Source organism: Kryptolebias marmoratus, linkage group LG22 (genome assembly GCF_001649575.2).
Source record: "Kryptolebias marmoratus isolate JLee-2015 linkage group LG22, ASM164957v2, whole genome shotgun sequence".
In the NCBI taxonomy this organism is placed as follows: domain Eukaryota; kingdom Metazoa; phylum Chordata; class Actinopteri; order Cyprinodontiformes; family Rivulidae; genus Kryptolebias; species Kryptolebias marmoratus.
Window position 1 is genome coordinate 8,168,473 of NC_051451.1, and position 24,386 is coordinate 8,192,858.

Sequence of the window (24,386 nt, forward strand, 5' to 3'; positions counted from 1 at the left end):
AAACTGGAGCAGTGGCTACAACAGATCCCAGGAACAACATCAGACATCTCAGTCCAGAAATGTGCAGTTCTAGGCACAGCCAAGATACTGCGCAGAACCCTCAAGCTCCCAGGCCTCTGGTAGAGGACCCGAGCTCAGAGGATGAAAAAAAGACCACCCGCGGAGGGTGAGAAGGGAATTTTTATATATATATATATATATATATATATATATATATATATATTCCAGACTATAGTAATTCTACAGTGGGCTATCAAATAACTTGCAAAACTAAAGCAGGGTTCCTACACACAGATACGCTTCAATTTTAAAGTTCCATCCTTTTCTAGACTGACCTTATCAGACTTGTCAGTCAATTCTAAAGCCTTTTAAGTCAAAACATCTGTAAATTTACAAATTCCTATAACACAAACCTGAAAATTGCATTATATTCTTAAAAAATGAAGCTCTTTTAAGGTCCCACAACAGCATTTAAATAAGATGGATGTCTGGACTTTGACTGAACCAATGCAACTTCTTGACACTTGCAATTCTAAATCTTCTCAGGAGTGGACATCCCAGCAAATTCACCCCAAGGTCAGACTCTGCAATGCCCAGAGAAATTACAAAAATGCCCACACTCAAAAATCTACAGGCTTCAGTAAGCAGGTTAAAATTTAAAGTTTATACCAGGACAATTAAAAAAGCTTCCTCTTTCTCTAAACAACATGGCAGCATGGCTTAGGTTTGTAAAGTTTAATCTGAAGGAATCATAAGACTTCTGGAACATTGTCCTTTATGAGACCAAAATAGAGATGATTACCCATAATGCACAGCAATGTGTTTAAAAATAAATAAAAAATCAAACCTATAAAATCAGGACAAACACCTCATATCATCTATCAGCACAGTAGTGGAGGTGTGATGGTTTGGGCTCCTTGCAGTCATTGAGTTGACCATAAACTCCTCTGTAGACCAAAGGATTCCAGAGTCAAATGTGAGACCATCTGTCTGACAGCTGAAGACTGGACCAAACTGGGTCAACAGAACAATGATCCCAAACACAGCAGCTAATCTACAGAATGGCTCAAAAAGAAAAGTTCAAAATATCCTTGAAAGGTCCAGTCAAAGTCCAGACCTCAACCTGACTGAAATGCTGTGGTGGGACCTAAAAAGAGCTGAACGGAAACAAATGTGACCCATCCTGGCAAAATGAGTCAGAATGTGCACAGGTTGCAGTGAAAAAATAGAAAAATATTCATTTTTGCCGTAACTGAGTTTTGAGTCCATAAAGGCACCATCTAGCAATCCCTCTAACCTAAAATAGAATATAATCTTCCAAATCTATCCATAAATCTACATTTTCTAACAGGTGTGTCTTCAGAAATGATTCTTTTAATTCTAATCCTAATTTAATTTTCTTTGAAACTGACCCTTTTTCTTTGTCGGATGCCGTAGCGCTGGGCATCACTTTGTGTAATGTTTGGCATCATTTTAAAGCTTCAGAATTCCCATTTTCAAATATACAGCTGCAATTCCCAACGGCGTCACTCAAGACAATAAAAATCGAGTTTTCAAACTGGCACTCTTGTAAACAAGCCAAGCTTGTTGTCAGGCCAGGAGATATCACCAAATTTCAACAAACTATGTATCATTTTTTAAGCTTCTAAGATAAAGAATTAGAAAAATGGCTAATCTTGAAAAATTCCAAATTGTGACTGATTTTGCCAGCATGGCTCACATATGTCTGCAAACCTCATTGAACTGAAGAGTCAATGGAAAGAAGAGTGGGACAAAATTCCTCCTCAACCATGGGAGGGACTGATAAAGCCAGAAAGAAAACCATTACTGACATTATTGGTGCTAAAGGAAGGTCTGCAAGCTGCTGGATTATGGGGTAGACACAGATTTTTATTTATTTATTTATTTTTACAAACAGCTTTAGTATTTAATAAAAAATGACATGATAGAATCTGTTCTGTTTTCGCACACTTGAGGTTAGATTTGAATACATTCAAATCTGATAAAGACCAAATCACTTTTTTTAAAATCCCAGAAATATAAGAGGATGGACTTTTTCTTGCTGTATTTGTCAGGTAAAGCTGAACAAGTAAATAATATTGACATGGTATCTCACAATAAAGAACTATTCCCTATTCCAATTTGCTTATATCGGCAATCCTAGTGATATAATAAAAACCACAAGTGTACATCGTAGGGATTATGTTCATCTTTTATTTACAGTGTGAAAAATACCCAAATTTGTTTGAAACGAGTGTAAAAATGTAGATTTTTCTTTTCTATAAAATGCAGAAAATAATAGTCTGTAAACACAAATGTTTTTTCAATGCTCTGTTTTTCTGGGGTTTTTTTCTACACTTATTTAGGCCAGGAAAATATTAAAATCACATTTCATACTTTTCAAGATTGTGTAAGAACCCTGCGCGTCATCTACAGATCTGGAAGAGTGAATGAACACAAATAAGCCCAGATTTTTTTGTCCCTATTTTGAGTGTGTTCAATACTGATGCAGAAAAACTGGTCCATGAATTGATCCCGTCTAGGCTGGATTATTGTAATTCTTTATTTGGGTGTTAAAAAAAACCTCTTTAAAAAGTCTTCAGTTCATCCAAAATGCTGCTCCCAGAATTCTGATGAAAGTTAGGAGGAGAGATCAGATTTCTCTAGTTTTAGCTTCTCTCCATTGGCTCACTGACAAATTCAGAAAAGGTTTTAAAATCTTACTTCTAACATACAAAGCTTTCAACAATCAAATATCTTATTTTTCCATATTTTCCTAACAGAGCACGTTGCTAAGTGATTGTGGCCTTTCCAAGGCCAGGAGTTGGAAGATTTCCATAATCAAGAACTGGAAGGAGTATGAGACATGTATAAATCTACCAAGAGCAGGTCATCCTCACAAACTGAGAATATTGAGAGAGACCACCAAGACACCTGGGAGCTCTCTGAAGGAGCTCCAAGCTTCAGCAGGTGAGATGGAGAGACTGAGCTACAACAACTGTTGACCAGGTTCTTCATCAGTCTGAGCTTTATGGGGGAGTGGTGAAGAGAAAGACGCCGTTAAGGAAAAATTTCTAAATCTCGACCTAAGCTTGCCTAATGGCTTGTGGAAGACTCCATGGTCAAGTGCTAGTCGAGCCACTCCTTGTTGAGATTTAATATCTGGTTAAAGAAAAAGTTGTTTTGGACACTTTGCACTAACAAAAAGTGCATAAATTCTGTATTTTTCAGATTTTTTTTTTCTTTTAAAGTGAAGCCGAAAGTATAGAGAAACATGAACCATGAGTGGATCAAAGCGGGTTTTAAAATTAATAACGAAAGCTAAAAAGTCAGGTTAAAAACAATCAAAAGAAGCAGAGAGTGAGACAGAAAATACAGAGACAGCAACAGAGCCACACAGGAGATCCTAAAACCACTACTTGCACACTGTTAAACATAAATGCACTTAAAATAAAACTTGTTTTTCATTACTTTGTGACTGATATTACGTATGCTTGTATGTGTTTTGAGGAGAGAGGTTTTACCTTTCCTTTAGGATGAACAAAGCTCCTAGCTGGATAAGAACAGTGGAGGCAAAAACTGCCAAAACCTCCAGTCGTTCGAACCTGAAAAGAAAGTAAAAGAAGAAGAAACTTTTCAAAATCAAACAATTCTTCTTATTCTCACAAACCTTATTCTTATAAAAGTTATACATTCAAACACAGTGTGCCTTGTTGATATATGACTACTTCAACATGTCATATCTCTTACATAAAACACTAAATAAAATTCTACATGTATGGCCAGCCAGAAGTTTCTACTGCTCACAGTTCAATAATTTGTTTGAAACAACATATAGTTTTTGTAGCGGACACTGACCTTTGACCTCATCATATAGTCAGCAGTAAGGGTTCTGCTGAGCTAATAGGGTTAAATTGAGCAATTAAGTTGGTTGCTGGTATTTTTTTGTTTGTTTGATTCTATTTTATACCGATCTTGGCATGTTTTGGCCTGGGGTTATTTCTAGAGATTGCTATTTTTTTTTTTTAATCTTAAAAAAATACATTGAATGAAACATGATAGTACCCTGTTCAGAAGTTTGTTGAGACACAAAAAGACAAAATCAAAGGTAAAACCTTAAAAACTCAGGGAAATTAAGCAATGCCTCGGTTTTTTCCAGTGGTTTGTTTTATATCTGTGATAAACAGTAAAAAAAAAAAACGTAAAAACTACTAATCTTGGGTAAATAACTTAAAACTTATAAAGCATTAAATCCCAGAGCAGAATTCCAGGAACAAATTGATATTCTGCTGTAAACCTTTGATTGTGCCGTACAGTTTGTCTGGGGAGAGCTGCTTTTGTATGAATGAGTGGTCCGTTAAGCGTTGGAGGATAATCTCCACTCTTACTATCAGTGATTGAATAAGTATAAAAGCACCAAACTAAGATGCTGTGTCACAAATAAATCAAGTAGTTTTACGGCTTTATGGATTGATCAAAACCCACAGATCAGTTGACTCTGATATAAAACACAAAATCCAGAGAAAAAGGTTCCAACATTGATAGTTCTGTTGTTTACAGCTGTCTCAATTTGTTCAAATTTTACAGTTCACAGTGAAGTTTACGGTCAGTGAAATTATCAGCCTTGTTACATACATCCCCAGTGGAATTGCAGTCTCAGTTCAAGAGTTGCGAAACCTTTTAACACCAGGTCCTTTTTGTTTGCCTCTTTTTGATTCCATCAGACGGAAAGCTTGCATGTTGAACCCAGTAATTTTTTTTTTGATCTACGCTCACTGCTCACCTTTTAGTACTGAGTTGGACCCTTTTTTCCTTCAGAACTGCCTTAATTCTTTGTGGCATAGATTCAACATGGTGTTGGAAACATTCGTCGGAACGTTTGGCCCATGTTGACGTGTTCGCATCACACAGTTGCTGCAGATTTGTCACCTGCACTTAATGATGCAACTCTCCCGTTCAACCACATCCCAAAGGTGCTGGATTGGATTAAGATTGGATGACTGTGGAGGCCGTTGGAGACTCAGACCAGGCAATGTTTTGTCTCATTGTCTAATTTAGTGAGCCTTTGTGAGCTGTTGCCTCAGTTTTTTGTTCTTAGCTATCATTAGCAGCACCTGGTGTGGTCTTCTGCTGATGTAGCCCAACTGCTTCGAGGTTGGATGTGTTGTGCATTCAGAGAGAATATTCTGAATGTCTTACGAGTGGCTATTTGAGCTATTGTTGTCTTTTTATCAACTCAAACCAGTCCGCCCATTCTCCTCTGACAACAAGGCATTTTCGTCCATACAACTGCTGCTCTCTGGATATTTTCTCTCTTTTTGTGGCACTATTATCTGTAAACCCTAGAGATGAGCGATTCATGAAAATCCCAGCAGATCAACAGTTTCTGAAATACTCAAACCAGCCTGTCTGGCACCAACAATTATGCCAAGTTCAAAGTCACTTAAAACTGCAGATCACAAACTGCAGTTTTACACTTCAATTAATTTTTTTGGGATAAATAAATATGTTTATTATTTAACTGTGAAACATAATCCCCTTTGCCCTTGTGAATTTGTCAATTTCTGCAACTTTTAGCAAAGAACTGAGTGCCTTCTCCAAATTTCTTGCGTGTTTATTTACACCATGCCACATTCTGCTCAATGCACAAAAATGTCGCTTGCGTGGCATGCGCAGGTCACGTGACTTCCAATCCAGTCATGTAAATTGATGGCTACAGCTAATCTATGTTAGCCAACAAAAACAAAAGCTATAGCTCAGTTCTTTTGACTGATATGGAGCAAACATTGATGTGGTAATAGCTCAGACTGTGCATAATGGTCTTTTTAATTATTTTCAAGGTTTGACAACTCTGTCCCTTGTCATCATAAGACATTATATTGACACTGCCATAAAAAGAGCAGCAGGGGCGATATGCACTCGTTCAATGAATGCTAGGTCTTTAAGTTATCTCTTAAACTATTGTGAAAAAAACAAGAAAAATCAATAAAATAAGTGTGAAGTCAGAAAGATTTCTTTGTAAAATTAGATCAGATTAAACTAAAAACTAAAAAAAAAAAACTAGACTGAATGAGCTAGGACCCTCGGAGCTTGACAGATTCTGATCATTATCTGTGATTTTTTGCAAAAAGCAAGGAACAACTCATTTCTTTCTCTCAGACTTTTATACCCAAGGCCAATAATGGATTGTCAGGATTGTCTGGTAAAAGTTTGCATGTCATCTTTACTTAACAGTTTGGTTCTGTTGGATCCAATAAACTCTTTTATTTGCTTCATCACAGGGACATTGTACTGGCTGTCAGAATACAAACAAGCCATCAAATTCCACTTTCTTACGGAACTGATGGAGTGGAGAAAATATGTAATTTTAATCTAAATTAAACAAAAACCTCCTAAAGTTTGGACGCTCAGAGCCAGACTGAATTGGAGCTCATTTTGTGAGAGGAAGTGTGTTGGCACAGTTCCTTTGTTGAGTCTATCAGTGTGGGCCTGTGTGAATGTTAAACAGACTGAAAGAAAATACCAACTGATGATCCAATGAGCAGACATCCTGCAGGTTAATTGGATGAAGGTTTATAGACAATGCAGCCTGGACACAATCAAACATGATTCCTATAAAAACTCCCACAAAGTGCCCATTGTTCAGGCGGACTGTCTGCATGCCGCAAGGTCAGAGGTCGCGATCTGTTCTGCCTGTTGTTAATCCATGCAGAAACCACAGAAACAACCTGTAATCTGCTCAAATTGTCATCTTTGTGACTAAAATGAATGAAAAGGCAATTAAATTTACGAAATTCATTTACCACAAGGATAAAATGAATGTATTTCACATTTCCTCTGCAATTATTTAACATTATATTTTCTGGTAATGGTGTTTTGAGAAAAAATACCAGAGCTGCAAGCATAAACTCATCATGAAACCAAAAAAAAGGTCCACCCTATTTAAATTCTTTTTTTTTCCCTTTTAGGACTATAAAAATGACATGGACTCTGGGGACAAATTTAACTTTAAATGTGCAAAAATACACAACAGATTCCACCATGTTAGTGTAGTAAACAAACAAACAAAAAAAACTGTGTGTAAAAAAAACAGTCCACTCCCTGATCCAGCAGCTTATAGAACCTACTTTAGCAGCAATAACTCCCAGTAGTTGTTTTCTGTTGGATTTGATCAGCCTCTCACATGGGTGTGGAGGAAATTTGGCCCACTCTTCTTTTAAACATTGCTTCAATTCATTGAGGTCTGCTCAGGTCTCTTTGGGTCCCATCACAGCATTTCAATCAGGTCGAGGTCTGGACTTTGACTGGATCACTGCAGCACTTTGATTCTTTTTTTTTTCCTAAGCCATTCTGTTGTAGATTTTCTGCTGTCTTTGGGATCATTGTTCTGTTGACCCAGTTTGGTCCAAGCTTCAGCTGTCAGACAGATGGTCTCACATTTGACTCCAGAATCCTTTGGTCTACAGAGGAGTTCATCGATGACTCAATGACTGCAAGGTGTCCAGGTCCCGTGGTTGCAAAACAAGCCCAAACCATCACACCTTCACCACTGTGCTGACAGTTGGTATGACGGATTTAGGTCGATGTGTTGTGTTTGGTTTTCTCTAAAACATGCCATTTTGCATTATGGGTAATCATGTCTTATTTGGGCTGAATTTTCTGGGATATCCACTCCCGGAAAGATTGGCAGTTGTCCTAAATGTTTTTTACTTGTCAATAATTTTTCTCTCTGCAGAATGATGGACTCTAAAAAAGTTTGAAAATTACTTTTAACCCTAACCCAGACTGATCAAAAGTTGCTCCCTACTTCATTGCTGATGTATTTCCACCTTGGCATTGCAATAACACACACCTGAAAAAAAACCCTGCTTTTATAGAGGTGGTCACATTAACGATGATAAGTAATCAATACATTTTATCAGCAGCACCTGACTGATACTGAATCTCTTAAATCTTGTTGAAGCAGAAATGTTGGGCTTAGTTTCTCAGACACATATTTTCCATTTTGTTTTTGTTCATTAAATAATGACATGGTGGAATCTGTTCTGTGTTTTTGTTCACTTGAGGTTGGATTTGAATACTTAGAACCTGGTAAAGACCAGATCATTTGTATTATGTCCTGATATGCAAAGCCCTTTAATTAATAGACCACACTGACCATTTCAATTTACTGAAACCTCAGAAAATCATATAAGCTTGTTAAAAAAAGAGGAATGATCTGTCTCCTTTAAGGCCTGTGATGTAAATGAATTGCATTTCTGTTCAAAAAACTTTTACTTTGAAGTGCTCACGTTTTTAAAATCTCCCTTTATGCCATAGCTAAACCTAAATAAAACTAAATCTTTCAATCACAACAGTAAAAACAAAATGGCTTGACAAAAGTAAAAAAGTAGAGCAGACTAATTCCTGGGAGTTACTCTCCTACAGGGATTAAATGGGTCAGAAGCTGGTAAAAATCTGTTGCTGAGCCATTAGTTACTGAAAGTCACACAGACACCAGCAATATGCTCAACCAAAAACACACTCAGGCATTATGGGACTCAAGTGAAGCAGAAAAAGCAGATTTCCACTCGATCACCACTCTCTCAAATCTCAGGGTCAGGGGTCACCTGTTAGCTGCAAACGCACTGTTTGGCCCTATTACTGACACAAACACACACAATAATCGAGTGTTGGGAAATGTTTATGCGATGATGAGCCATTCTGCTGATTAAATGTTGACAATGCTGAATCTGTTTGGAGTGTGTGAGGTTAAAGGTCGGAAGAATTTATTACAGATTTTTTCATGTCAGAACAGAATTAAACTCGCTCAACTTCTTTCATCTTTGACTTTTTGGTTACTTTAGGACCTGAGTTCTGCTTTTGACACTGCAGAGCAAAGCATCTTCTCATCATGGCTTGAAGGAACTGTTTTACGTTGTTATCACCCACCGCTGAAAGGCAAAAGACGAGCAATAACGTTGTTGCTCGTTTCTGTGAGTGTGCTTACATTCGTCTGTCTGTTAGAAAATTGTCTCATGAACCACTGAACATAATTTATTAAAACTCTCAGAAAGTAATTATTGGATGTACATCTACAACAAATCTACTTTTGGTGTCAACCCAACTGACTGACGCAAACATAAAAATGGCTATAACTCAGTCAATTTTACAGATACTGAGATACAATTTGATGCGGTAGTAGCTGAAAGTCAGAACCATCTCAAACTTTGATAACTAACAGATTGTGCAAGATTGTTTGAAACTCTGGCGTTAAATAGGGTTGGCGATATGCATTCCTTTAAGGAAGATAGGTTTCATTTCTGTTCTGTTTTATTACATTCTTGTTCGGCGCACATTAGTTTCTAAATAACTTAATAAATACATTAAAGGCCTAGCATTCCTCGAACTGCATTTCGTTTCCCATCTTTCATTTCAGAGATAAAAAACATTAATTTTATGTCGGGAAATGATAGGGGTATAGCTGTTTGATGAAATCTTTAAAATAAATGACAGTCATCTTGAGTCAAAATGACTCCAAAAATCAATTAGTTGTAGATGTACATCCAATTTTTACTTTCTAAGATTTTCATTAAAACACATGCAGTGGTTCCTGAAATATATTGCTAACAGACAAACAAATGAACATGCACACATTATCATCTGTCTTTTGCCTCTCTTTTTTTTGGCAGTGAGCAATGATAAATCACACCATGACATAATATGTAAATAATGCATTCCCACAGCACCTAACCTTACAAATAGAACATTTTAAAACCATTTGAGATGTCCTAAAGTATTGATCATACACATCAAAGAAAAAATTTGGTCCAACAAGTGAAACATTAGTAGATGCATGTTTCTACTATGATGCTTTTAAAAGCCAAAAAAAAACCTCAAGATCAAATGTATTCTTTTCACATTATAAATTGTGCTGCTGTTCTTGAAACAGTATTTTCATTTCCCCATACTGCACAGACAAAAAAAAGTCAAGTTTATTTTCCATTTTCAGTATATACTGTAGTGAATTTTAAAGACTCACTGCTAAGAGTAAAACATAACAGGAAATAACAGGAAACTCACCCAAATGAGTAGACCTGACTGGGCTTCTTCATGGTCACCCAGAAGCTGATGAGACAGGTGATCAGACTGCAGGTGAAAGGACGGAGACAGGAGAAAGAGGGAGGGAAGGAAGGGTGATGGCAGGCAAGGAGAAGAACGAGTGATTGATGGAGGGAGGGGAGGGGACAGACGAGCAACAGAGAAGAGACAGAGAATAGAGGTCAGCTAAAGTTCATGATCTTAGAAGTTATTTTCCTTTATTTAAAAAATAAATAAATAAAACATGGATTTATCTCATTTAATGAAGCTAATAAAACTGAGGTAAAAAGCTGTTGCAGAAAAATGTGTAATTAAACAAAAAGACAAGAGACTCACCTAAAAAGGTCAAAGATTGTGAGATATGTGTAGGCAGTTAAAGCTGCAAGACAAAAACAAAGAGACAAATCAGTCAGGAAGATATTAGATACATTTGTGTTATGGAATAAAAACTCGTGGTGAAATGCAAGTCCACTTTCTGTCAGTTCTGGGGTTTTACATTTCAGAACATAAAAAAGGTTTCTAAAATTATTCAAATCTAACCTTGAGGGAACAAAAACACACAACAAATTCCTTCATGTCATTAAGTATTAAGCAACAACTAAACAAAAATAGAAAAACTGTGTGGAAAAACTAAGTCCACCCCACTCATCCAGAAGCTTGAACCTCTTTTAGCAGCGATTACTCCAAGTAGTGGTTTTCTGTCTAAGTTTTGCAGTCTCTTACATTGTTGTGGAGGAATTTTGGCCCATTCTTGTTTCTAACATTGCTTTAGTTATTTGAGGTTTGCAGACATTTTTTTCTGCTCACCTCTCTGAAGGTCCCACCACAGCATTTCAATCAGGGTGAGGTCTGGACTTTGACTGGACCACTGCAGCACTTTGATTCTTTTATTTTTGAGCCGTTCTGTTGTAGATTAGCTGCTGTGTTTGGGATCATTGTTCTGTTGCATCATGACCCAGTTTGGTCCAAGCTTCAGCTGTCAGACAGATGGTCTCACATTTGACTCTAGAATCATTTGGTCCACAGAGAAGTTCATGGATGGCTCAATAACTGCAGGGAGCCCAAATCATTAGCCCTCCTCCACCGTGCTGATAGTTGATGTGAGGTGTTTGTGCTGATTTGATAAGTTAGATTTATTTTACAAAAGTGGTATGTGCATTATGGGTAAACATTTCTATTTTGGTCTCATAAAGGACATTTTTCCAGAAGTGTTTTGATTCATTCAGATGAAACTTTACAAACCTAAGCCATGCTGCCATATTGGTTTTAGAAAGAAGAGGCTTTCTCCTGCAATCCTCCCAAGCCATACTTGTTCAGTTTTTTTTCTTACTGTCCTTGTAGGGTCTGAGATGGAGCTCTTTTATGTCAATTCTCTGAGCATTGCGTGGTCTGACTTTGGGGTGAATTTGATGAGACATCCACTCCTGAGAAGATCTGCAGCTGCCGTAAATGTTTTCCTTTTGTAGAAAATCTTTCTTAATCTAGAACGATGGACTCCATGTTGTTTGGAAATAATCTTTAAACCTTCCCAGATTGATGGGCATCAACAATTGCTTCTCGAAGGTCATTGCTGATGTCTTTCACCTTGACATTGTGTTAACACACAGCCGTATGCTCCAGAGCAGCAAACTGACAAAACTTCTGTTTTTTTAAAGGTGGTCACACTGATGATGATCAGTTCATCAATACATTTGATCAGCAACTCCTGGCTGATACTGAACCTCTGAATTTTCTGGAAGCAGCAACAGTGGTTTGTCCATGCACAGCTTTTCCATTTTGGCTTTGTGTTTAATAAATAATGACACTGCAGAATCTGTTGTGTTTTTGTACATCTAACGTTAGAATTGAAAAATGTTAGAACTTGGTAAAAAATCTGGGTGAAACCCTGGAATTGAAAGATGGTGGACTTTTTTATTTTCTATGATTTCACAAGGGAGAATCAATGTTCAAGTTTCAAACTCTGACTCAATAATGGGTAAGTAATTTCTAAAACCTATAATGTAAAAGTAAGCATAAAGTAGAGGCTTTTTGCCAGTTTCACATGACACAGTTTTCCAAAATGTTGCTTAAAGTTCTAGGCTGGAAATATAGCTGTTAAGTCGGTCAAGTTGTTGCTGAGTCATTTAACAATCAAACTAACAAATGAAATACTGAGAACGGCCCTTTGTTTAAATACAGCAAACCCGCCTGTCCATCTACATTTCAGCCGAAACATCCGTCCTCCGGCTCGTCTGTCTGTCTGTCCTAATGCTTGCCAACCAGCTTTCTGTAATCAGGCTGTGCCGCGGGGGGAAGAGGAGGCAGGATTAGAGCGGCTTTGTGCTGGGAGGAACGATTTGTTTCCCCACTATCAGAGTCCGTGTTGGCCAACCTGACGGCCTGTAATCCTCCTGACACAGAGGCCTGCGGCAAACACCCCGCGACAGACAAAGAGTGATGGATCGACAGGCTGGGAGGGAGACAGATGGATGGATGAAACATCGAGGCAGAGAGACATGCTCAGAAAGAGGTGAGAAGGCAGGGGACAGGATGATGGACATGTGGACAGACAGACTGACAGAGAAAAATTGAAGGAGCGAGGAGGAGTGTGAGTATATTTTCAACACTTGAGGAAAAGGGGCACAGACTACAAAAAGAAAAAACATCCCAAAACAAATTTAAAGTAAAACAGTTTGTCCCGACAGTAGATGTTGTAGAGTTGGTTTATTTTGTGCGGAACTTATTGAGTTTAATTTAATGTTGAAACACTAAAAAAGGAACCAATCCTTATCAAAAACATTGGTGACATATTAACAGCAAAAAAAAAAAGCTTATTGAGAGGCTAACTTGTTAGTTTTAGCATTTTTCTGATAACCGTGTAGCGTGTTCAGATCAATTATGAAAAATATTGGCTCAAGTATCAGTCAATAAAATTTTCAGCTTGGAAATTAACGTTTGCACATAATTTCCAAGCAATCAGTTTTATTTGAACTCCTGCATTAAAAACATTACATTCCCTCCAGGATTTAGCTGAGATTTAAGCAGCCGACAATGTCTGATTTTGGGGGCAGCTTTTTCAGAAAGTTGCGATCAAAGCTGTGGTATTTTGAAACTTTATTCTTCTTTATCGAGGCAAAAATAAATGAATAGCTGCAAGTGTTTTATGTAACCTATCCAAAAACAAGCTGCAGGATTTAAACAATAGTGATGCTTTAGAGTGTGAACAACATATCTGCTCAAGTGAGAATTTAAAAAAACTCGTGAAACTTTGAAGGTTTGTCTAAAATTTCTAGGTGAGCTTTGCAAGAATCTAACAATTCTGACAAAATGCTAATGTTTTGATGCATCAACTGTATACGGTGTATAAAAAGAGCCAAGATCAACAGAATGTTAAAGCTGCGGCCAGTGGCTCATTAAGGTCACCATGGTAACCACATACCTGAGCCCGTAACTCCTTGACAGGCTGTTCATACAACAGACTGAAAAGTAAGCCTCAAACAAACTGTCGCTGTGTGAAAACTTCATGTTCTATCTTAGAAATACTTTGGCAGAGGAATCTGATTGTCACACGTTTTTTGTTTTTTTTTAATTTTTCTACAGTGTTTTATGCACCAGTGGGGGCACTCAGATTTTTGACAATATTTAAATACATACATAACCTAAAGTACTGTTTACACATAATATTCAGATAACCGAGTGCGAGTGAAAGCAGCATTCCCCCAGTGCCGTTGGGCACCTCCCCTGCCTCACCTCAGAGGTGGGATGCATCAAGAAGGACAAAGAAAACTGATGAGACCAGCACCGTTTGTTGATGAAACGTAATGATTAAAGTGCCGAATGAAACATGAATAAAACAGTGTAGGCAAACTGGAACCAAGTTTATTGGACTGCTGTTTATGGATGTTGTTTATTTGGAAAACTAAATGGAGAAAACTTATGAAATGAGCTATACAAATGAGGAGAGAGCATAAAGCTACAAACAACTGAAAACTAAGAGAAAAGTGCAAAAAGAACAGAATTAAAAGATCTCAAAACACTGAGGATTTCTTTATCAAGAGGACTAAAACATTACCAGAAACAGAGAAGAGTTTGGTCTGGTAGAGACACACAGAGCAGGAACAATACTGTCCACACCGAGCTCATCAGTGCAGAGTATGGGTAAAAATATATGCAAGTGTAAAAATGTGAGGGGGGTATTGAGATAGGGTTAACACTTCTGAATGTGTAACCATGTGACACAAACCTTTGTCTTTAAAATTTAGAAACAGAAATTATTTCCAACTTTTAGGGAAGATGCAGAACAGTGCAGAGCTGCTGATACACTTAGAGTAAAAAAAAAAAAAATTCAATTTGGTGACTTGCATCTTCACAGAAGTCAAACCATTCAGGGGGCGAAGGTGATTGGTTGCAGGAACTTGTTCAATTTTTGTTAACAGTTGCGATCATGACAACTGAACTTCCTGCAGGGATTGACATTAAAGCAATCGGGAGAAATTCTGAAAACAAAGTAAAATGTATCACTAAGCATAATTATTTTTCTCTACTTTCCTCATTAGTTGGTTGTTGTTGTTGTTTTATTGTTTAAAGGCCCATTTTGCTTTTGCCGCATCCGCCAGTTATTTTGATTCGTTGCAGCTCATGTCTCCGCAGGGATCAATGAGGGTTGATGTCATTGTGTTGTGTTGAATTAAAAGCTGCAGACAATAAAAGCAATAATAATACAAACGCTGACATCACAGTGACCCTGAAACAGGCCGGACTGAATCAATAGGTGGGCTAAAATTTCCCCTCGCTGTGCTTGGATCGGTTTACATGTACACTGTCTCTGACACACACACACGCACAAAACCCGGTTCAGTCTCTTTATAAATCTCCACCTTACAAACACTGACACCCAGAGGACGAGTGGATGTGACACCGGAGCAACAAATATTATTTATCTGCAACTTACACTGAAAATAACGCAACACACTGAGCTACAAACAGAAAACACTTAAAGAAGCATTAAGACACGCAAACAAGGTCTGAAGTAAATATATAATATATGCAGACCAGAATAGTCAGTAAGTTCTTTCGGCTGCTCCCTGCTTCAGGGGTTGCCACAACGAGCAAACTCACATGAACGATTTTGGCAATTGTTTTAGTCCGGATGCCCTTCCTGACGCAACCTGGATTCGAACCTGCAACCTCAGGATCTCAAGACCACACCACTGAGCCACCGTAGCCTTATATGCAGGCCAGAATAAAACATTTAAATCTCCATCTTTGTATTCAGAGATACATCAAACAACTCACTCATCACTGAGCTGGCAGTTTATCAGCACCATTTCCTATTTATTCCAAACTGAACGTCCTACAGGAAAAAAAAGCAAATAATGAAAGAGAGAAGGGATGAAAGACGGATTCGATAAAGGATGGAAGGAAGCTGGGTGGGTTAGAGACATAAGAGAGAGGAGAAACACAAGTAGGAGGATGAATATTTAATGCTGTCTGCACATGAGCAGCCCAAACACACTCAGGACACACAGCCATGAGGATAAATCTGTAAGAACAACAGTAACGGAGATATGAACAACAGAACCATGGGATCTGTCACTTCAAGAGTAACCAAAGACTTTATCTAACTGGGCGACTAAAAAAAAAAAAAAAGGTTGCATCCTCTCAAAAAGTTTACATCTCGCAAATATGCTTGAGAGAAAAAAATCTTCTAATCAGATATAAGTTGAATCTATGTGGGAATCTTCATGAAACCACCAGTGTGAGTTTGACACAAACACTAGAATCAAATCTGGTCATCCCATGTCTGCAAAGTGGATCAAATGAAAGCCCTTTAAAGGTTTAAGGTGACAGCCGCACTCAGAAACGTTACGAAACAAGGACCAGGAGGTCATGGACATCTGTAATCATTTCACTGTAACGTGAATCTTTGCAAGTTTAGCAGCACGCCAAAACATTGATGATTTTCAACCTTTTAAACTGTTGCTGGAGCTGTTAAACTCACAGGCAAATCGCTAGCACTCCCATCCTTACTGAGGGTCGTAATAGAGTCCACGTCAACCTGGTCGGCGTGTGAAATGTAGTTGCATGCGTGAGGTCGCAAACTGGCGCGAGATTACTAGACTCAAAGCTGCTTTTTATTACATCTACAACTGATGATTAACTTATGGAGTCGACCCAAATCAAGATGGCTGCCACCAAAATGGTCCTTAGAAAATACAAAAATGCCTCTAACTCATAACGTCATATTTACAGATAATTAGCTCAAATTCAATGCTATATACAGCAGCTGAGAGTCACGCCCAAGCACTACTCACTGCATGAGATCTTTGCCTAAAAGTCTAGAAAGAAGTTGGCAGGTGATCTGAATTCTATCATGGAAAGCTACTTTCATTACCTTGCATTGTCCTTTGAGAGACTCCAGATTAAATATTGCATGGGAAAAAAATAAATAAAATTGAACTGCTTCGCCTACAAGAGGTAATTGATTTGAATCAGTTACAACAAAAATAAGGGACTGTAACCAAGCGTGCAGTAAAAATCTGGCGCTTCTGTTGGTTTTGGTTATTTTCTGACTAAGAAAAATAATCTCTGACACTTTGTCACATTCTTCTGGTTTTAACAAAGCCTCTAAGGAAACACAGAACTGGTTAGAGCATCAGGAGATGGAAGTGCTAACCACAGCAAACAGAGGCTTGGTGTCATCGGTTCCGGTAAACAGTAAACCGAGACCATCAACACACACACACACACACACACAGCGGATCATGGTGTTGGGTCAGCTTTTGTGATGTGCAGATGTAAACTAAAAGCTTCTAATGAATGTCTCATCTGCTGCGGTGACGAGGATCCATGAAGAAGAGGCGGCTGAACATTTAGCATGATAAAGATTAGTTTCTTCTCGTCTCGCACACATTTATGTTTTGTTTAAATGAAGAACATAAATGACCGGTTAAGCACAGACACACTCCCTGTAACCACAGTCACGACCCACACACGTGCATCATTGTCTGTCAATATGAAACCGGACCGAAGCTCTTCTGGATCCATTTATGTGGTGAAACAGAAACTCTGATCTCCTCGTGGGATTAGAGAGGCAGCTGGCTGTGACATGTTAAACCAGACAAACTCCTGCCCCGTCCGGTCTTTATACCCTTGGAGGGGTGACCTGTGCCCTGAACCCCCCCCCCCCGCGCATGTAATAATCAATGTAACATCATCCATTAAGACAAACAACTATCGTGACACTGAGTACTGGTTTGTTAAAGGTGCTCATATTGACCTACAAAAGGAAATCAGTAAAACTGGCAGAGATTTCTTTGGTTTTAGAAATAGAACAAGCACATTTTCTATTTTTTTATTGTTTTGTTTTTTTAAGAAGAAATGTATGGCACTCCAGGCACTCGGGATGTGTTGTGAATGACTTTCAGCTACTACCACACCAAATTCAAACTCAACATTTGTACTATTTGATGTAGCATCCATCTTCAATTGGGTCGAAACCAAAACTCACTCAGTTGTAGATGTCCATCTAATGATTACTTATTAAGAGTTTCATTAAAATCTGTCTGTTTGATTAAAATATATTTTGGTAACAGACAAGACAAATGCACAGACACTAAACTGTTGGTGATAATAAAAATGACAAAATAAAGGGTCGTCTGATGGTCGAATTCAAAATTTAAATGAAGAACTTTGAATAAGTTCTGAAGACATCCTAACATCAGTGTACATTTAGCACCCAATGCATCATCTTAAATTTAACCAAATTATATCTAAAATAACATATTTAAACTTGGCTTTTTAATTTGTAGCTACATCTGCTGAAACAAGATGAATAAATCCTATTGCTTGTGTTCGTTTTTGCATTGAAAATCTATCCTTTAAGAATCTGAGCAAAAACAAAGCCTTCCCAAAGAAATTAAATGAGTTTAAACAACAAAAATGTTCGATAATTCAAGCACATGAGATATTTTTCTCAGTTTCCCTTCATTTTACTTTTGTAAATGTAACTTAAAATGTCAACACAACTCTACATTTTTTAATAGTTAGGAATCCTGAATATTTTAAATGCAGTTTTAAATTTTAAGGTCCTTTTATGTTGTTGCCTGTTTCGGTTTTTAATATGGTCTTTCAATAAGAACTAATTAAGATTAACCATCAGGTGACTGACTTGTCTATGTGAGAACATTTTAATGCCTTAAAAGGGTTTCTGAGCTGCCTTCATGTTATATTTGGTGCATTATTCATATGTACTGAGAGGCACAGCCCTATAAGTGTTACAGCATAAGGTATAGCTCTATATGCTCTACTTCTGACAGAAGTCACATGATCAGTGAACACCAGTGACCTACTTCCAAAATAAGCCTGTCTCCAATATAGTTAGCAGATCACAGAAGCTGTTATTGCCACATAGGCATCATCCAATTTCAGGTTTTTAAAACTTTTTCCCACATTGTTACCAAACATTTTTACCTCTGCCAAGGAGGTTATGTTTTCAGTAGCCTCTGCCCGTCTGTCGGACAAGATTACTCAACAAGTTATGAGTGGATTTTCAGGAAATTTTCAGGAAACATCAAACATGGCACAAGGAACAAGAGATTACATTTTGGTGGTGATCCAATCAAAATTCAAGGTCAAAGGTGAAAGTTACAGATCAATTTGTGCTCTAAGTCTGCAGCAGTGTAATGTAGGAATGTCAAACTGCACAGCTGGACACCTCATGGGTCAAAGATGACGCCTGTTGATTTCAAGGTTCATGAGGTCAAAGGTCAAGGTCACAGGTAACCCCTTGGTTAAAACCTTCTCTCTACTCCTACATGTGACCCTTTTGTTTCCTTCACCAAGGAGGTTCTGTTCCCGGTTGTTTGTCTGTCTGTTAGCAAAGATCAGGTAAAAACTGATGAACAGATTTGGAGGAAATCTTCAGGAAATGTTGGGGTTGTCACCAAAAACAATGGATTACATTTTGGTGCTGATCCAGATTATGATCCGAATCACACTGTGGTCTTGGAGGAAATTTGAGTGCTTCTAGTTATCTTTAATTTTACTTTAATCTTAATAAGTAATTTATTGATTGTTAATTTCTCGAGCTGCTTAAAAAGATATCTTGCTTTAACTACATTTTTATTACCAAAGATAGAAATCTTTATTCATTTATTTAGTGACTTCTCCATGGTGTTTCAGGACTTTTTATTTTGTTTTATTTTTTTGAGGATAAATGTAACTTCTTTCAAATTAATATTTTGGTAAAACAGTTTTCAAACATGGATCCTGTCTATACTATTAAAAATATTGTTTAAAACAGCACTCTTTGTTTGTTTTTTGTTAGTCTTTTCATCCACATGATTGAAAAAAAAAAAGATTTTATACAAAGACACTGTGCACATTAACAATATAAACTACAAACAAACAATGTTCTTTGCTTGGCTAAAGATTCTTCAAAAGCAATACATTAATGTGCGTCAGCAAGACCAGATCAGAGGTCAATTGGAGACCAAAGTACAGCTTAGCTGCCAATGTGGAGAAAGAGTACGTGTTAGAGCTCCTGTATATCGCTTAGTTATTATATCATGGAAATTTTGACAACAACTGGTAGCGATTTCTAAAGAGTTTCAGAAGCCCTTGGAGCATAGCTACAGCGATGCGGACTATTTCTTGAAAGTTACTGAGTTGTAGATGGACATCCAACGTGTTTGCATGAACTGTCATAAAATTTTGGAGATCGAAGCTGTTTTAAGGCAGTGATTCCCAAATCTTCCAGCTTCTGACTCACAAAATCAAAGTTGGAAAAACTCATGAGCCTGACTATTGTTGGCTGAAGTATCCAAACACTGTTAATAAGCCATTTAACAAAAATACAACATAAGCCATTATTGTTATACTAGAATCTTTTTATGATCACTATTTTTATCTCTTATTAACAATAAAGGCTAAAGAGACCTGTAGTGGGGTCCTGATCCCAACTTAGGGAATTTGTTTTAATTCAGAAGTAATCCAACTTAGTCATAGCACTGTCCAAATTAGACTCTAGCTCATCTGTCTGGTCAGAATTAAACCATTTCTCCAAATTAAGGCCATTCAAAGAGCTATCTACAACAGGTAAGTTATTGGTGTTCGTAAATTTATCATAGAATCCCATTTTAAAAGATCTGAACTTTTGCTGCTCAATATTTTAGTCAGTATTTTTCAGTCAGTATTGTTGGTCAATGTGTTTCTTTTAGGGCTGCAACAACGAATCGATAAAATCGATAAAATTCGATAATTAAAAGCGTTGGCAACAAAATTCATTATCGATATGTGTCGCGCAACTTATGCGTCACTAACATTGTCGCGGAAATGGTGACGTCACCCGCAGCGCGTTTGCTGAACAAACTCCGTCCGCTCCGTATGATGATGAAGAAGCTACGGCTCCTCTTCCTCACTGCAAACTTTCTTTCTGCTACTCCATTACCGTTTTGGGGGGCATGTTTTACTCACTGCAGGTTAGAATCTNCGGTGTCGTCACAAAGTAATGTTTAGTCATGGGTCAGGTCACTGTATGCAAGTGAAGAGTGAGGCAACATTTAACTAAATTTACATCTACTTATTTATGTAATTAAGTGTTTAATGGTACTTGTAGTGTGTGTGTTTAATTGATATAGTTGTAAGTTTTTTAGAGATGTGAAACACGGGTAGTAAATAAGCTGTTGTTATTTTCTGCTTGAGAGCTAAGTAAATAAAGTGAGAATGTTGAATTGAATTTATATTGATTTATTTAAAAATAAGAAAGTAGTAAAAGTTTTACATCAACCTACTCCTTTACATACAGATAACTTTTTATGTGGGCCAAAATGAATGACTGAATGAATGAATGAATTCCAAGATGACGATTAATCGAGAAAATAATCGCCCGATTAATCGATTATTGAAATTATCGTTAGTTGCAGCCCTAGTTTCTTTAATGTGAAAATCTGCCGTGTATATTTTTTTTGCCACACCAAGCTGAATAAATTTGTGTTCAAGCTCATGGTGGGAAAAAAAATAGACAAGAAGATTTGATCTTCCAACAATTTAGAATTACTGTTTAAAAAATAACCCAAAGATGTTACTGGGAAATGTCCGTTTAAAAGGTGGGACAATGTTTTAGGGACACATTCACCCTCATCATTATCATTGTCTTCAGGAGTTGTACTGAGAGCGAAGCAGATGTGGTGGCTGTTCGGGAAGGAAGAGGAGCTTATCATAAACACACACACAGTTTCTAAGAGTGTGTGTTGGTTGTCCTGAAGGCCCTGTGGGATGGAAAGCTTCACCAGCTGTGTTCTGACACACAGGAACACTCAGGGCCCGGGGACAACACACACACACAGACACACACACACCCAAACAAACACTCACACAGATCACATGTGTGCATTCAACCATCGCTTGATGGCAAATAAACAAACTAATGGATATGCATACAAACACTGCACTAATGCTAAACATGACTAACTTATGTTTGAATAAATTTATATCTTCTCTGATTCAGAGTCAAGAACCATGTCTTTTCAGTGAGACATCCCCACTAACGCAGGCTCTGTTTAAGGAGGATGAGGAGGAGAAATGTGAGGAAGAGGAGCAGCGAGGACAATGATGAAGGAGGTGTGCTTATTCGTCTGTGGAACCGACACTTGACCTGGTTTCTCAGAGCTGCTCAGGGCTGGAGAAACACTCAAACTGGGATGGAGTTTGCGCAGGGAATCGGATAAATAATTCAAAAATACAAAGACGTGCAACCACACTGAAGGTGAGCAATAACAGAATGTCTCACTGAAGATGTGAGGATACCGCAGCGAGAAAAGCTAACTGTGCCAACATTTTAGTCCGTTTTTGGTGTGTTAAATATTAGACTTTCCCCTCTGTGAGCAGCTTAAAATAAATAACAAAAAGATAATTAAAACTGAGAAAAAAAGGCCTAGAATTCTTTGTAAAAAAAAAAAAAACATCAAAACAAATCAGCGACACTGGTTTCAGGCAGGGAGTAACCAGACCACACATATTTGTGACTACTAACATGGCAGTAAACATAACATTCTTAGATTTTATATTTTAAGATAGTAACCACTTTGCAGCTGGAAAATCAAAAAATAACATAACCAAGTAACGTTTTTTTTTTTTTGACAGAACTGCCATAAAAGCAGAGGAAAGCTGCGACAGATGCCCAAACAAAAAACAATCTGGAATAGAAATGGGGTTTTTTCAGCAGAAATAACACTTGAAAATAGGACAGCTGAGGCATTTCAGTTGCTCATTTGGTGTAACAGTAAGAACAACATCTGACAATAACACCTTCAGTTTTATTTATTTATTACAAATCTTCTCAAACCACCTAGAAGCTAGTTTTTAAACAGCAAACACAACAGCTAGTTTAAACTGAGAAGACTACGGTTAGGTAATTTTTCTGTTCAGTATTAAACTGACATTTATCTGTATTCAGACTGAATGTGTGAGTCTATATTTTAATTCTCACTTCAGAGTTCAGTTCAGTTTCCAGTATTCCTTCACAGATTTAAAAACCAGTCATTCAATCCAGTCTTGCCGCTTCAGGTCAATTCGTACCTCTGCCAAATCGTACCTTTGCAGCTTTGGACACCTACCCAGATTACTGAAACAAAAAGAAGCCACTTGTTACAGGTTACTTTGTAACCTCTTTGGCTCTTTCCCCAACACTGATGATCTACAGTAATCTACTGGAGTACACTTTTGAAATGAAGAAATTTGAAACTATTCTTTTTTCTTATTTTAATTGTTATTATTCCTATTATTATTTGTATATTATTAGTAGTAGCAGTAGTATTATTATTTATGTAGTTGGGCCTGGACATTCGGGCTGTGTTGCAGATATCAATAAATTCTGTTCAAATCAGGCTTTAAGCTACTAAAATAATAAGAATTTAATATGTCGGCCTAAAAACAAAAGCAGGTTAGATTGTGCTTTCTGTCTTTCATGCTAGCAGCATCCACTTCAATACATCTCACGTGTCAAGAGGTTGAGCCCGGGATAAAAACATTTACGCAGCGCACCTTTAATGATAACACACAGCCCAATGTAGAGAATTTATTGTATCAGAGTACACTTCTGAAAATAGTACTTCATATGTTGTGTCTAATGTTGACTATGAAATAAAACAGAAACACCCCCAGTCTATGATTAATGTTCAATAATAAAAAATAAAGATGGCTCTCAATCATATCCATAGTGCAGGAAGTGTTCAAGACTGCAGACCAAACTACCAAAGTGCTGCTTCTCAGTATGTACTGTTGCTTTGCAATTGTGCAGCTTTGTTTGTCCAAATCTTCACTAAATGGATTTTATATTCTCAAAAAGTTTGCATTTCACAAACAATAAAAACCATATATTTGCCTTCAGTCAATTTACTCGGAGAGTTTGCTGAAGGCCAGAGAGCTCAGAGGCAGAGAGTTCTTCTGACTGGCGCTCAGCTCGAAGACTCTAAGAAGTGCAGAAACCGATATGACGTGCAGGGTTTCAGTAAATAAAAAGTTCAGTTGTCTCTATGTGTTTTAGTGGATCAAAAAAAGATGAAGAAAAAAAAAAAAGATGGACGAAACCTAAAATGCTGCTGTACGTGTATTTACTCTGGTGGGTCAAAAAGCTGATGCCTTAACTTTGTAAAGGGTTGAGAACTGATCTGGTTGCACAATTTGATCCATGAGGAGACACACACACACAAAGTTCTGTAGAATCATCATCATATTAAGTTTCAGCAACAGTGCAACAACAGCTTTGCTTAAACAGCAAACACACAAAATACAATATTTATGTGCACAAACAGGCACATAGATGCTGGTTTAAGCTTCAAAATGCTAAAATAATACTAAATAAAAGAATAATATTTGTGATGAATGCTGTTTTGCAACATGTATTTAAAAGATGTTTTATAACTTATTACTTATTTGATTTATATTGAATACCTTGTATCTAGTATGTTAGGTATTTTGGTAAAAAATTATACTACAGAATTTTGACAAACCAAAAACTGGATGAGATATTTACCATCTTCCATTGATAGTAGTGCTGGGCGATATAACGATACATATCGTGGGGACGATAGAAAAGTGTCTATCGTGATATATTTTCTTCTATCGTCTCTGTCGTTTCTATCATAATTGTATCAATGATTCATGTAAATATTTCATAACCTAGGCTACGACGAATGTATTAGTGTTGTCACTTTGCATACATTCAGTTTATATAAGTGATAAATAAGAAGAAAAAATAACTATTTTGCGAAGAACCTCCGTTTTGCGACATGACGCTGCTTTACGTGTGGGTTTGCGACATGCTT

At 37.4% G+C, this 24,386-nt stretch overlaps 1 protein-coding gene across 3 annotated transcripts in view; it reads right to left on the reverse strand.

The window, feature by feature from the left end:
• The window catches only part of slc30a6 (solute carrier family 30 member 6), a 72,789-nt gene that overhangs the window by 22,419 nt on the left and 25,984 nt on the right, over positions 1-24,386 (reverse strand). For all 3 annotated transcript variants that reach the window (XM_037973444.1, XM_017434275.3, XM_037973445.1), the window contains 3 exons: positions 10,417-10,459; positions 10,063-10,128; positions 3,525-3,605 (listed from right to left, as the gene is read on the reverse strand). In XM_037973444.1, coding sequence (XP_037829372.1) covers positions 3,525-3,605; positions 10,063-10,128; positions 10,417-10,459 — 190 coding nt within the window. The remainder of the gene's footprint in view (positions 1-3,524; positions 3,606-10,062; positions 10,129-10,416; positions 10,460-24,386) is intronic.